The sequence below is a fragment of the Enhydra lutris genome, unplaced genomic scaffold (assembly GCF_002288905.1).
Source record: "Enhydra lutris kenyoni isolate GAN:26980312 unplaced genomic scaffold, ASM228890v2 scaffoldscaffold37, whole genome shotgun sequence".
Classification (NCBI taxonomy): domain Eukaryota; kingdom Metazoa; phylum Chordata; class Mammalia; order Carnivora; family Mustelidae; genus Enhydra; species Enhydra lutris.
This window is the reverse complement of record NW_019154121.1, coordinates 7,162,450-7,177,665: the sequence shown is the minus strand read 5'-3', so window position 1 is coordinate 7,177,665 and position 15,216 is coordinate 7,162,450. Positions and strand designations below refer to the sequence as shown.

At 47.5% G+C, this 15,216-nt stretch overlaps 1 protein-coding gene across 1 annotated transcript; it reads left to right on the top strand.

Moving 5' to 3' along the window:
• Nucleotides 1-2,356: 2,356 nt before the first annotated feature.
• LOC111154528 (IZUMO1 receptor, JUNO) lies at nucleotides 2,357-4,374 on the top strand. The gene is made up of 4 exons (XM_022514185.1): nucleotides 2,357-2,497; nucleotides 3,159-3,347; nucleotides 3,776-3,908; nucleotides 4,040-4,374. The coding sequence occupies exons 1-4, from the start codon at nucleotides 2,357-2,359 to the stop codon at nucleotides 4,372-4,374; spliced, it is 798 nt and encodes a 265-aa protein (XP_022369893.1).
• Nucleotides 4,375-15,216: the final 10,842 nt, after the last annotated feature.

The following is a 15,216-nucleotide window of genomic DNA, read 5'->3' as shown; positions in this document are numbered from 1 at the left end:
AAACGGGCAAGCAGAGGGGCTCCTTTTCCAGCGTTCCCATCACCTTTGGGCCTCTCCCAAGAGTCCTGTTCGAGTCTGCCAGCCGCTCTTGGTTGAGGACTTTCTTGTGAACACGTCCACTGCCGAGGGCGCTGCAGAATACTTTACGGGTCAGGGGTCTCCGCATGCTCAGGGAGGTTGTTCAGTGGGCTTGCGGTGGGGGGGGGCTTTCTTGGTTTTGTTGGATTGGGCTTTGGTCACACATTGAAAATCTTGGGTCTCCAAGGCCCTGTTTTATTTCTGGGTCACAGCGTCTGTTCCCCAGCAGGAACCCTGGCGCCTGCGAGCTGACGGAGGTCGCTCACTGTCACTCAAGCCACCGGGTGGTGCATCCCAGGTGTCTGAGCCCACAAAGGGCCAGGTGGGAGCTGCAGGAAGATGGGGGGCAGAAGGCAGGGACCCAGAGACAAAGGCTTCCCAGGATAAAGGAAAAGAATTAAAGCCAAAAGACTTACTCTGTGCCAGGCACAACGCCAAGTCCTTTCTGTGAATTTTCTCCTTCATTTCTTTCCCCCAGCCACCCCTGTTACGAAACAGCTCTTTATACAGACAGGCAAACTTAGAGAGTTGGCCACGTTCTCCAGGTCGTCCGGCTGGCCAGGAGCAGAGCCAAAAGCAGAAGTCAGTAGCTGACCAGAGCCCAGGAGCCTCCCTACTACGGGGTCTCTGCTCTTCTGAGAAAGTGAAAGCCTCGAGCTCCAAGCTCCGTGAGATGGATGCCATTTAAGGGACGCCACCTGGAGCTCTGAGTCCGCACCTGGGCTGTGTGGAGGGGGCCATAAATGGGCAAGATGGCAGCCTCCCATCTCTGGAAGCAGGAGGAAGCGGCTCCCACTTTGAAAGTAAGTATGCAGAAAGCGCTAGAAGGGGCAGCATCTTTCCTCTGTTCCCCTGTTAAACCAGCTTCTTTAAAGATACTGGATGGTCACAGCTGTGCCTGACACTGGAGTGGGGGCAGTGGCAGATTCGGGCGTGGATGGGGCGCCTGGGGTCTCCATCCCCAGCCTCCGGGCTACTAGAAACTCAGGTGAGGCCAGGGGTTTTCAGTTTCACTGTGATGGGCCACAGGGGCCTTCCTGCAAGCGCCGGGGAACTGTGGGAGCCAAGGGATCCCTGGATGGGTGAAGGCACTGGGCGCTTGACACAGGGTGCTCTTCTGCCTTTCTTTTTTCAGTCTCCTGTTCTCCTCCCTCGCCTTACTACCCAGATCAGAGCTGGAAACACAGTGCTCAGCAAACCCCAAGGGGAAAGCCAGCCTCCTTGCTCCTGTGCTGAGGAGCGGGCTTTGGATGTGCAAGACAAGCACAGCTGAGTGGGCACGCTCCTGCTGGGCTTTTCTCCCCACCCCACCCCCCTCCCACCTCCAAAGTTCCTGCTCAGGAGGATGGGAGTTGGGTTGGGGCCAGTGGAAGCAGAACCACCACTCCCGGGGGAGAGGGGTGGGTGGGGTAGGGGGGTGAAAGGGAGGACTCCATTGGAGGGAATGGGTGGGGACCAGCCGCTTGGGGAGGGGGGCCCAGCAGGGATGCCTCAGGGAGGCTGCAGGCAGGGCTGGCCATCGATGGCGTAAGCACTGCACCTGGCCCTGCACCTGGCCCACCACCTGGTTCCACTACGCCCTCTGCATCCTGCAGAATCTGGTTACTGAGCATTTGCTCATCCGGGAACAAAGCTCTGAATTCCCAGCCCCTATGTCTTGGCAGGGGGCTGGGGGGTGGGGGGGGAGAGGTCTGCCTCCAATGGGGAGGGGCCAGGAAAACTTCCCAGGCTGGAGCCATTCCACACTGACCCTCCCTCACCTTAGGGCTGGGCTCTTCCTGGGAGTCCCTTTAGGTGTCCGTACATCGCTGGGAGTGGGTGTCAGAACGCTAAAGCATGTCCTACCCCACCCCTGACGTTTTTGGGTTTTTTTTTAACTTAAAAAAATTTTTTTTTTAACTTAAAAAAATTTTTTTTTTAAGACTCTTCATTTACTTGACAGACAGAGATCACAAGTAGGCAGAGAGGCAGGCAGAGAGAGAGAGGAAGGGAAGCAGGCTCCCTGCTGAGCAGAGAGCCCGATGCAGGGCTCGATCCCAGAACCCCGGGATCATGACCTGAGCCGAAGGCAGAGGTCTTAACCCACTGAGCCACCCAGGCGCCCCCGCCCTGACATTTTCTTGATGCCACTTCTGATAGAGGTCCTCAGAGCAGCCAGAGGGCCATGGTCACTTGAGAGAGCCCTGACACCCAACCTCACTCCCTGGGCTAGTGGAGGGCATGGAGTGCCTGTCCGGTCTCTCACCCAAGCAGGTGTGGCTCCTGTCTGCCGTCGGCCATGGATCTGTGGTGGCTGCTCCTGTTAGGGCTGTGGACAGCCGCGCCACCCACCTGGGCTGGGGACGGGCTGCTCAATGTCTGCATGAACACCAAATACCACAAGCAAGAGCCTGGCCCAGAAGACCAGCTCTACGAAGAGGTACAGAGGCCAGATGTTGCCTGGGGGTGGGAGGGGGGCTGCTTTGGCAGCTCAGGGAAGGGACATAAATGCCACGATGGTTTCTGAACCACCACCAACCCTAACTCATGTGGTTCCTTATGCTGGTATTGGGGCCCGAGCCACTGGAGGGACACTATGGCCTTTTGAGATAGTAACTGTTGAGTGCTTCAAAGTTCCCGTCTCTGAGCTTCTGGGCCACTTGGGGAACAGGGGCAGGTGGTGATCCAGGAGGCTCAGCACTGGTTCGGCATAAATGCAAACCAGGTCCTCCTCCTCTAGCCTTCCTACCAATAGGACTCTGGAGACCCCTCCCCAAGCCCAAAGGCAATTGATAGGGGAAGGGCGGAGTTGTGCAACGGGCCTTTCCCTGGGAGCTCTTCTCAGGGCTCCACATCCCCCTGGGGTTCGTGGGGCTCCTCAGCGGCCCCTCAGGAGGTGACACCCTGCAAGTCCAGTCTCTAGAGGACTGCAGCAGCCTGCAGCACGGAGATCAGCGTGCAGGGGCACCCTTTGGCTGGGGATTTCCGCTTTTCTTCGGTATGGGTGCTGCCGACTTGAAGCCATCCCCTTTGCCCAGGTCCTCCTCCTCCTCCCATGTCTTACCAAGCCCCATGCCTTTTCCTTCTTCCTCGGCCTTCAGTGCAGCCCCTGGCGAGGCAATGCGTGCTGCAGGGCAGGCACCAGCCTGGACGCCCACCTGGACCTGCCCTTGCTCTCCAACTTCAGCTTGCACCACTGTGGGGTGATGCTGCCAGGCTGCGAGAAGCACTTCCTCCAGGCCGTCTGCTTCTACCAGTGCTCCCCAAACCTGGGGCCTTGGATCCAGAAGGTCAGGAGGCTGGGCAGGGGGCAGGCGGGAGGCAGGTCCACGCAGTGTGCTCTTACTGAGGACCTGAGCCCCGCACCGCTAGCGGAGCGGGCCGTGCTGTCCCCCTACAGACAGCACAGTCAGAGGCCGGGTTGGGACAAAAGCTGGAGAGGCAGCTTCCTCAGGCCCTGGAGAGCAGCGTATTGGGGAAGAGATGAGAGCTGTAGGAGGAGGGCCCCTCTGAGTCCCATTCTGCCAGATGGATGAAACTCTGTAGCCAGGGCGGAACAATGGAGCCTCCAAGACTCCTTGTTCTGGGTAAAGCCCTGCTTATAGACTCCATAGGAAAATCTGTTCCGAGGGTACCCGACACAAGTACCCTCGAGGCTACCGATCATCTCCAAGCGATTGCTACTAGCATTCTTGTCATCTGCCATGCCTGTATCCAGCTGGACTCGGGCGGGCCAGGCGAGCGAATTCTGGAGGTGCCCCTGTGCTGGGAGGACTGTGAGCAGTGGTGGGAAGACTGCCGCACGTCTTACACTTGCAAAGCTGACTGGCGCAGCTGGGACTGGAGTGGGGGTAAGTGTCGCTGGCTCAGCAGGGCCCCCGCCTGGGGGCAAGCGCAAGCCCTCTCTGCTCCCCAAGGGTGAAGGATGGGGAGGGATGGGTAGGGGAGGGGGAGCTAAGGATGTGCCTCCATCCCTCCACAGGCAAGAACCTGTGCCCGGCACAAGCCTTCTGCCACCCTTTCCCCCATTACTTCCCCACCCCGGTTGACCTGTGTGAGAAGATTTGGAGTCACTCCTTCAAGGCGAGCCCTGAGCACCGGAACAGCGGGCTGTGCCTACAGAAGTGGTTTGAGCCTGCTCAGGGCAACCCCAATGTGGCCGTGGCCCGCCTCTTCGCCAGCACGGCCCTGTCCCGGGACCGCCCCTGCATGCTCCTGGCCTTCTCTCTGCTCCTGGCGTTCCTGTCCTCAGAGCCCCTTCTTCTCCCACCCACATTCCTCCTTTCTTGGGTCCTTCCCTTAAATAGAGCAGCATAGGCTGGGGGCCGGAGACACTGAGGCTTCAGAAGCGGGTGCCCAAGCACTGAACATTCAGTTCTAGCCGCCCCCACCCCCCACCATCCCACTCTGCTCTGTTCTGTCTTCCTCTGCCTGGAAAGCAGCAGAGGCCGGGAGCGCCCACGTGACCTTCTCCCTTCGCCTTTATGGGGCTTCTGCGACTCCGATGTGGGGCTCCAGGCCCTTCTCATCCAGGGTGTGCCCACCTCCTTCCAGGGCAGAGCTGCTTGTCACCACCCTGGCCTCCTGTCCCACAATGGGGCCTCCAATAAAACTGCACTTGACCTTCGCCCTCCGTGTGACCCACTCTGTCCTAGCCCTACGGTGGGAGAGCCAGTCCGTGTGCTGCACTGACATCTCAGAGTTGGCTGCGACCTAACTCCTAACAATTAGCTTCTTCATGTGTGCCAGGTCCTCTCCTTTCCTCCTCAGAACACCTCCTGGTGGGAAGACTTTCCACACCCCCTCTCCCCAGCCCCCATAAGCCCTGTGCCATACAGAAGACCCAAAGCCAGGGTAAGGACCACCCAGACCACTGGTTTTATCTTGGATACAGGATTAAAGCCCCTCCAATGCTTGAGGCATTTCCTCTTTTTTTTTTTTTTTTTAAAGATTTTTATTTATTTATTTGACAGAGATCACAAGTAGGAAGAGAGGCAGGCAGAGAGAGAGAGGCAGGCAGAGAGAGAGAGGAAGGGAAGCAGGCTCCCTGCTGAGCAGGGAGCCCGATGCAGGGCTTGATCCCAGGACCCTGAGACCACGACCTGAGCCGAAGGCAGAGGCTTAACCCACTGAGCCACCCAGGTGCCCCTTTTTTTTTTTTTTTTTTTTTTTTTTTATGTTTTTATTTTTTTGAGAGGTCAAGCGGTGAGAGAGCACATGAGTGGAGCGGGTTGGGGGGAGGAGAAGCAAACTTCTGGCGGCTGAGCAAGGAGCCTGACACGGGGCTGGATCCTAGGACTCTGGGATCCTGACCAAAGCCGAATGTGGACGCTTAACTGAGGGAGCCTCCCAGCTGCCCATTTCCTATTCTTTTAACCCCAGATTCACAACACACAGCTCAGGAATTCTGGAAGCCAGGGCTCTATTCCAGTTTTATGCTTTCTATAGGACTTTTGGCAAGTCCACTGGACTTCAGTTAAGACTGTGCCTCCTCCTCCCCTGAGAGGCATGATGGAGTTGGACTCCATGATTTCTTAACTTACAAAAAGAAAAAGGGAAAAGCCAATGCCACAGTTTGTTGGGCTACGGTCTGTGCTTCTCAGGCAGTGCCACACCATAAAGAACAAGACAGAAGTCAGAACTGAACCAGAGAAGGGACGCTGGGGCAGCCTTCACATCCCTTCTGTAAGTGGCGTGGGAGCCAATCCACCCTCCCAGAACATTCCAGAACCAGAAGCCCAGCAGCTTCTCAGCATAGATGGCACCTTCCCTACAACCTTTCCATTGACAAAGAGGGTTTCTAATATGTCAGCCCCTGAGGTAGTTGGCTTTTCTGACACTCATTCTCACCAGACACCAGTAAGACTTGCTCATAGTTAAAGTTTATCTCCATCCCTCCACCCTTACCCTGAATGTGCTCCTTCACTGAACAGACCCTGTCACAGCTTGGGCACTCGGGTTCTCAAACCAGTGAGGATGGTCCTCCTGAGTGAGGTGCTCAGAGTCTGGAGTAGGAGACCAACACTAGCAGTGGACACAAAGCACTTGGCTGGAAGCCTGAGAGAACAGGGACTGGGCTGGGGATCCTCACAAAGGGGGTGATGCCTGAGCCCACTGAAGAGAGATCTTTTCATTAAGCACAGGAACAACAACAAAAAAAGGCTAAACAAAAACCAGCCAGTCCCTAATGCCCCAGTGATCTATCTGAAACAGGAACTTTACCTACTCTTAAGTGAATCAAGAAATTGTGGCTTTAAAAATACATATAGGTAAAATTTCTTAAGAATTAAGGACTTGATTTTTCTCTATCTTCACTTAATAAACTATCACTTTACTAAAAAAAAAAAAAGAAGGACTTGAGTGAAGTGTTTGAGTATATGTGTGTGGTTCTAAAGCTGAGAGTTAAATGACTTTTTTAAAAGTATTTTTAGGTAAAAATATAAAATTAATCAAAGTAAGGTTAACATTGAGATAGCCCAAACAAGACCAGTTCTGGGAGCCCTAATGACTGCTACTGTTTATTGATCATTTACTCTGCCTGCGACTCTGCTAAGCTCCTAACATGCATTAGCTGATCTGATCCTTCCAAAAGCTTTGAGTGTCACCCTCACACCCACCTTTCAAGTTAAGTCAGATATGTGGGTTTGGAACCAAGTTGGATCTGACTCCACAATCCCAGCTCATGAGGCTTATACAGAACACCCTGGCAAGTGGGACTGGGGCAAATGTAGGGAGAGGGGGCAGGCTTATGGCAGGTCATGGTCAGGAAAGAGAGACTAAGCTTTCTCCCTGTCTGTGTTTAGAGGAGTGATGGTTTTCAGTAGTGGAATAGAATTGTTAGATTTGTTAGATTTGCAGCTGAGTGATTTGTTTCGAGCAGAGAGATCCATACATGTGGCTATAACATGTAGTCAAAACCCCCCTAACACGGAACAACAGAGCCCCAGCCAGTCAGCCCCTTAGCTCCAGGGATACCCGCTTCGAACCACTTCTGGATTTAGCTATGAAAAAGTTACAGAAAGTGGCTTATCTTTTCTGCCACACAGATTACCTTTTTGCTCTCTATTCTGTTACTTTCTTAATCTTCCGATCTTTCTAATTTTGGCAATCCATTTTTAATTCCCAGGAGATTTTTTTTTTAATTCCCTCGGTCTTCACAACCTGCTGTTTTGGTTTTATGGCTGTTATTTCTTCTCAAATCTCACTGAGGATCTAATTAGAATTTTTTAAAGTCTTTTTTTCTAGTGTCTGAATGACCTATTTCCTCCAAGGGCAATCTGTTCTCTTTATCTTCATCTTCCCCCGTGTGCCACTAGTTTTCTCTGCGTCTGGTGACCTTGGTTGCGTATCCACATCCAAGAATGATGAGCTGGTTTGATTTTTTTCTAGCTGGTATAGGCTTCCTGGGGTAGTGTCTGAGGCTCTTTCTCCTACTAGCAAAGCTGATGGGGAGTTCTGGGTGTAGGGGGGAAGGCTTGTTGGCTAGAGGACAGCTCCTGAGTGTGGAAGTAAATGAGAACAAGCAAAGGCTATTCGGTCAGAGCTTACTGTAACATGGAAGTCAGCCACCATCACTTGGGTTTTGACAGAGACTCAAAAGCAGATAGAGAAGGTTTTAAAGCTTCAGATATGCCCTATCTGAGGCTGTTGTCATGGGGAAGCCGTAGGCAGGCTTACTAGAAGAGGGGCATCCTATGTGATTGGTTAGAAATGTGTATTTGGCTTTCTCTGATTGATCCTCAGTTGGAAGCAAGGATAAAAGTTAGGGAAGCTGTCACTCAATCAAGTCCTGGCTGTTTGGGACCAATTGCTAAAGTGGTGATTGCTTGGCTTCCTGGACTCAGTGGTTAAAATAGTGCTCCAGCCTCCTGTAAATCTGATTTAGATAGCAGCTGGCTTTCTGGGCTGATTACTGCAGAAAATGGATTAAAACTACTTTTCTATCCACCCAGCCATCTTCCACCTGTATGTGCAGTCTTGCGAGACAGAGTTGGCGGGAGCTATGTGGACAGCGGACCCCTCAAATACTGGAATAAAAATGGCTCTCTTTGGGATGCCACACCATAAATTTCACCATACATGAAGCTTCAGCACTATCTAGGATTTGACTTTTTGGAAAATACCCCATCTGGGGGTTAAAGTTGGGTTACCTGAGCTCCAGATTTGGGTAGAAGACATGGGGGTGATCATGTATAGACTTCCTCTCTCTGCCCCTCATGCCTGCCAATGCTGAACCCAGAGCCTCTCAGAGGTTCTGCCTGGAAGATGAGCTCCTCCTTCACTGAAGCTGCCTCTTCCACTTCTTGTGGACACCCTGTTCCCTTTGGTGGGCTTCCATATACCATCTTCTAAATATTTATTGAAATCTCTTATTCACTGGTGATTTCCTTCATACTCTTTCATAAAGGAACATTGAGAAATAAATATTTTGGTGAGATCCCAGTAATTCACTCTACCTTCTGTAACCAGAAATTGCAGGTTTAAAAAAAGATCTAATTGTATAAAGAAAAGATTACAAGGGGGCCAAACTGGAGACAAAGAGGCTGAGGTCAATGTATAGGATGAAATGTGCAGGAGGGGAACGACATAAGAAATGCAGGTGGTAAGAACTTCATTGTGAGTAAAGCTCTAGGAGGCATTAAGTTAGACTACAGGAGAGACTGAGCCAGAATGCAGCAGACTCGGAAACTATTAGGAAGATTTTAGGAAATTTGGACATCCTTGTGTACACAGTACCATTAAATACATAGAAGATGAAATGTGGGGGAGAGAGAATGATCACAAAGGAAGCAACAGCTTGGATAACTCAATTCTGATGTTCCCATTAGTATGAGGTGTTTTCCCTAGCCTAGATTGTACCAGGCAGGTCTTGGGTAGAGGACATTCCTTCCACTGGATGCAACCCCTTGACTTATCCACTATGGGACCATCAAACCCTGTTCAAGTCCTTTCTCAGAGAATGCTGGGAAGCTCTGGGTAGCAGGTGAAAAATGAAAACATGTATGCTTCCCTTGTTTTAAGATTCATTTTTGAGTAAGTTTCCTCAGTAAGTCTTCATATCAAAGTGGGAAAGTCATGGTGGCCTGACATGCATGCAGTGGGATCTTGTTCCCAGACCAACGTCTGCTACCAGAAAAAGGAATGCTGAGAGGCCACCCCTTCCATTCCTCCTCCACCATGTCCCTGCCCACTCATTTTCCCACCCCATCCCCACTGACCCCCTCCAAAATAATGACTACTTCCTTAGATATTTCCTGTTGTCCCATTGGTTTTGTATGGGGAGGGGGATGGAACACACAGATTTGGAGATTATTCTGGTGTACAAGGCAGATGTCTTTCACCCAGATCACATTCCCCAGCTCTAAGCCTTGAGACAGTTGAGTGTCCAGTGTCTTCTTATATCCCAAAGGGGCAATATTCCTGCCAACAAAACCAATCACTTGATTTCATTGTCCATCTTTCCTTCTGTTCTGCTCATCTCCATCCTCAGATTTACCCTCCCACAGAACCAGAAACCACTTTTAGTATGAACCAAATGAACCAAAAAGAAAAACCTGAAGGAAGACAGAGAATTTCCCAGAAAGGAGAGGCTGACCATAGGCTTAGAGATGCTGGTCAGATGTCAGCAGAGAGCTGTTTATCAAACAACTGGCTTGGGATACATTAAGAGAGGTCAGAGCTAGGGATAAGAATTTTGGAATCACTTCTCTGGAAGTGTTATTTGAAGCTGTGGAAGTAGACATGTTTTCTAAGACAAATGTAGAGAGAAAAACAAAATGCTTATGGAAAATCCCTAACTTACAGTTTGGGGAGGACAGGGAAAATGAAGCAAGTCAAGATGCAGGAAAGCAGAAGCTAAGGGTAGAAGAGAAATGAAAAGAACTGTATCGCAGAGGGATAACATCAAAATCCTGAGTTGCCATCCATATATTAATTTACAAAAACTATTGAGTTATTACTCTATGCTAGACACTGTGCTGGTCCTGGGGCTTGAGGGACAGAGTATACAATAAACAATGATTACACTATATCTAAAAAATAGGATTTTTCCCCATAACCTGTAAAAATCAGCCCCAGAATTCAGCTACTGCCTGTGGGAACCAGTCTAAGAAGTCAAACTACAATCCATAATACCCAGTTCAGGAAGCCAAAACAACAACAACAACAACAACAAACTCTCTAACCATTAGCCCCCAATGGCCAGGACTTGATTAATTACTGACAACTTCTCTATTTTTGGCCCCTATTTCCAACTTAGGACCAATTGGAGAAAGCCAAATATGCGTCCATAACCAATCTCATGCAAGGGCTCATTTCTGCTTAGTCACCTAAGCTTCCCCTGCTAACAGCATCAAATCAGGGCATACCCAAATCCTTCTCTTTTTTCCACTCATTTGCCTGCCTTTGAATCTCTGCCAAAATTCAAGTGATGGTGACTAACACCCTTGCAAATTAGTCTTTGCTTGTTCTCATCTGGTTGGTCTTCATTATTTTCACAGATAAAATAATGAGTGAGGCAAACCTGATTCCCACCCTCAGGGAACTTAGATAGTAATGAGGAATACATTAAAAATATGAGTAGGGGCACCTGGGTGGTTCAGTGGGTTAAAGCCTCTGCCTTCAGCTTGGGTCATCATCCCATGGTCCTGGGATCGAGCCCCGCATTGGGCTCTCTGCTCGGCGGGGAGCCTGTTTCCCCCTCTCTTTCTCTCTGCCTGCTTCTCTGCCTACTTGTGATCTCTGTCTGTCAAATAAATAAATAAAATCTTTTAAAAATATGAGTAAACAATAAGAAGTAAATAAATACAAATGAGACAATTGTTTGGAAGGAACGATATAGGGGACACGAGAGGATTGGGGAAGGTGGCTAATCTGGATGAGAGAGATATTTTAAAGGAGGAGGAAGCTTAGGAAACATTTTGAGGACTGAGGGGCATGTTTGTAGGATAAATGAGGTTTGTCGGATAAAAGGGTTATTGGAGGTAAAGTTAAAAGAGAGCTGAAGAGTTGAGAGAATGAGTTTAAGGAAGTGTGGGCCATCCATGGCGTAAACACAAAGATTGACCTTGGCGAGGAGGTGGGACAAGGAGAAGAGAAAAAAATATGAAAAGGTGATTTCAAATTAAAATACTTCAAATATAAACCCCTGACTAATTACGTTAAGATTTTACTGTCTGCTAGGAGTTTAGATGTCCAGACTATGGGCCTAGAGGGAGCGTTCTGGCCAAAGCATTAAGCCTGGGCAGCTGCTCCTCGTAACCAGTTTTTGAAATTCACAGCCCAGGTAGTTTGTCTGTCTTAGCCATATGGTTAGTGTAAATTTTCCAGAGGATTAATATCTACCCAAGGGTGAGATTCAAAAAAACTGAAACAGGATTATTTTCAGGGTCAGGACATTTTATGAATAGAGTGGCTAAGAGTTAGTGCCAGCAATGAAAAATCAAAAAATTTAAATTCATCCTGGCCTTTTCCAAGCTCTGCATGTATCTGCAGAGACAGGGGTTATAGTCCTGATCCCAGAACAGCCTTTGACTGTGAAGCTGCTGGTCTCAGGTCCGTTGATTCCTGCTTTACAGAGGAAAAATCTGGAATTTAACAGGCTCTCATTACTTCTAATCAAAAGTGAGCTTTAGAAGGAAGGAGTCGTTTTCCCCTGGAGCAGATCCTGGCATCTTAGCAGAGAGCTCCAAAAAACCAGCTTATAGATGGGAACAATGAGGAAGAACCCATTTCTCATCAATGGCTAGGTTTAGAGTTTATCCTTCATGGACATAAGCCAAACATAGGGGTTTTCTTGCCCTCCAAGAGCATCAAAATAGCCATACCAAGACATTAATAATATAAATTTCTATGTTTTCATTATTAAGTAAGAGGTAGAACATCACCCAGTTCTTGACCCATTTCCTAGCCTTGGTCCCTCCAGGGAGATTCAGAGGTGGGGGTGGAAATATTTGTCTTGCACGTGACTTAATTTTTAAAAGTAACTGACAAATTGATGGTGTGTAAAAGTAATGAGTGAGATGGAAATTGGGGTGAATATTTTCATAATTTTGGTGAGAAGAATTTCTCAAGCCAAGAGCTACAAAGTAAAGGATTAATCGTTACTATTATTTTTAAAGGGCACAATAGAAAGGAAAGGGAAAGGTATTTTTTTTAATTTATTTTTTATTTTTATTTTTTATAAACATATATTTTTATCCCCAGGGGTACAGGTCTGTGAATCGCCAGGTTTGCACACTTCACAGCACTCACCCCAGCACATACCCTCCCCAATGTCCATAACCCCACCCCCCTCTCCCAAACCCCCTCCCCCCCAGCAACCCTCAGTTTGTTTTGTGAGACTACAAGTCACTTACGGTTTGTCTCCCTCCCAATCCCATCTTGTTTCATTTATTCTTCTCCTACCCCCTTAAACACCCATGTTGCATCTCCACTTCCTCATATCAGGGAGATCATATGATAGTTGTCTTTCTCCGATTGACTTATTTCGCTAAGCATGATACCCTCTAGCTCCATCCACGTCGTCGCAAATGGCAAGATTTCATTTCTTTTGATGGCTGCATAGTATTCCATTGTGTATATATACCACATCTTCTTTATCCATTCATCCGTTGATGGACATCTAGGTTCTTTCCATAGTTTGGCTACTATGGACATTGCTGCTATAAACATTCGGGTGCACGTGCCCCTTCGGATCACTACGTTTGTATCTTTAGGGTAAATACCCAGTAGTACAATTGCTGGGTCATAGGGTAGTTCTATTTTCAACATTTTGAGGAACCTCCATGCTGTTTTCCAGAGTGGTTGCATCAGCTTGCATTCCCACCAACAGTGTAGGAGGGTTCCCCTTTCTCCGCATCCTCACCAGCATCTGTCATTTCCTGACTTGTTCATTTTAGCCATTCTGACTGGTGTGAGGTGGTATCTCATTGTGGTTTTGATTTGTATTTCCCTGATGCCGAGTGATGTGGAGCACTTTTTCATGTGTCTGTTGGCCATCTGGATGTCTTCTTTGCAGAAATGTCTGTTCATGTCCTCTGCCCATTTCTTGATTGGATTATTTGTCCTTTGGGTGTTGAGTTTGCTAAGTTCTTTATAGATTTTGGACACTAGCCCTTTATCTGATATGTCGTTTGCAAATATCTTCTCCCATTTTGTCAGTTGCCTTTTGGTTTTGTTAACTGTTTCCTTTGCTGTGCAAAAGCTTTTGATCTTGATGAAATCCCAATAGTTCATTTTTGCCCTTGCTTCCCTTGCCTTTGGCGATGTTCCTAGGAAGATGTTACTGCGGCTGAGGTCGAAGAGGTTGCTGCCTGTGTTCTCCTCAAGGATTTTGATGGATTCCTGGGAAAGGTACTTTTAAAAACATCATAAACAAAGGTAAAAGACAAATGAAAAAAGAGGGAAATATCTACAACCCACACACATATACATAGATGTTAATATTTTTAATATAAGAGTTTTTAAGAATCAATATGGGATGCCTGGGTGGCTGAGCTGGTTAAGCCACTGACTCTTGATTTCAGCTCAGGTTGTGATGTCAGGGTCATGAGATTGAGCCCCACACTCATCACAGAGTCTGCTTGAAATCCTCTCCCTCTGCCCCTCCCCCACTCATGCACTCTATCTCAAGTAAATAAATATTTTTTAAAAATCCATATAAAATATGAAATATGTGCAAATGATTTGTATAAGTAATTCATTTAGGATAAAATCTAAATTCCTTACTTTGACCTTACAGGTCCCATGGATCTCCCACTGCCTGCTTCTCTGACCTCAACTCCTAAGACTTTCTCTCCTGCTTACTGCTTGTTCTCTAGTTGCATGGGTTTCCTTTGGGTCTTCAAATAGACTAAACTCTTTCCTGCCTCAGAAAAATTGCACTTGCTGTTTCCTATTCCTCTGATGTTTTTGCCCCATACCTTTGAATACCTAGACCTTTCTCAAAATTGGGTATTAGTTCAAATATCATATCTTCGGAGAAGCCTTCTGCAATTACCCAATATACACTTCCTCATATCATCTTAGTCCTTTTTTTTTTTTAAAGATTTTATTTATTTATTTATAAGAGAGAGAGAGAGAGAGCACAAGCAGGGGGCATGTCAGGCAGAGGGAAAGCAGACTCCCTGCTTAGCAAGGAACCAGATGGGACCCTGGGATCATGACCTGAGCAGAAGGCAGACGCTTAACCGACTGAGACACCCAGGTGTCCCTCATCTTAGTCTTTTATAGATTGTATCACCATCTGAAATTGTGTGTGTGTGTGTGTGTGTGTGTGTGTGTTTTCCTTCTCCCACTCCCATTTGAAGGCCAGCTCCCTGCGACGAGAGCCCCCTGGCTCTTGATAATTGCAGTATTCCTAGCATATAGAATGTTTCCTGGTTCACAGCAGGAGCTAAAATGACGAAACAAATTGATGAAGAAAAATAAGAACACATGATCAACTAACATGAACAAAGGTTTGATTCCATAGGTAACCAAAGAAATGCAAATTAAAAAATCAGCACTTTTAAAAACCATTTAGATTGACAATAATGAAAAAGAATATCAAACTGTCTACTGGTGGAAATGTAAGCTGGTTGACATTTTATGAACAATAAATTGGCAAGATCCACCAAAATTTAAATTTTCAAATCTGTTGAGCCACAATTCTATGTTTATGAAGAGTCCTAAGAAAAGATCATTTCTGCTTCTGACCCAAATGATAAACTCTGTAGATAGATCCAAGAAGCTCAATGAATCTCCAGTTCAAGAAACACGAAGATAACACCAAAACATCATAATAACATTGATCATAATAACATTGCTGAAAATCTTGGATGAAGAGGAAATCTTAGAAGTAGCCAGAGAAATAAAAGATTAAATATATTCAGAGGAACAAAATTAAGGGTGACAGCATATTTGTTATGGTAAACAACTGAGATGATAGTAGAGCAACATCTTCAAAGTGCTTAAGAAGGGGTGCCTGGGTGGCACAAAGATAAGAAACACACAGAAACACGAAGATAACACCAAAACATCATAATAACAAAGATCATAATAACATTGCTGAAAATCTTGGATGAAGAGGAAATCTTAGAAGTAGCCAGAGAAATAAAAGATTAAATATATTCAGAGGAACAAAATTAAGGGTGACAGCATATTTGTTATGGTAAACAA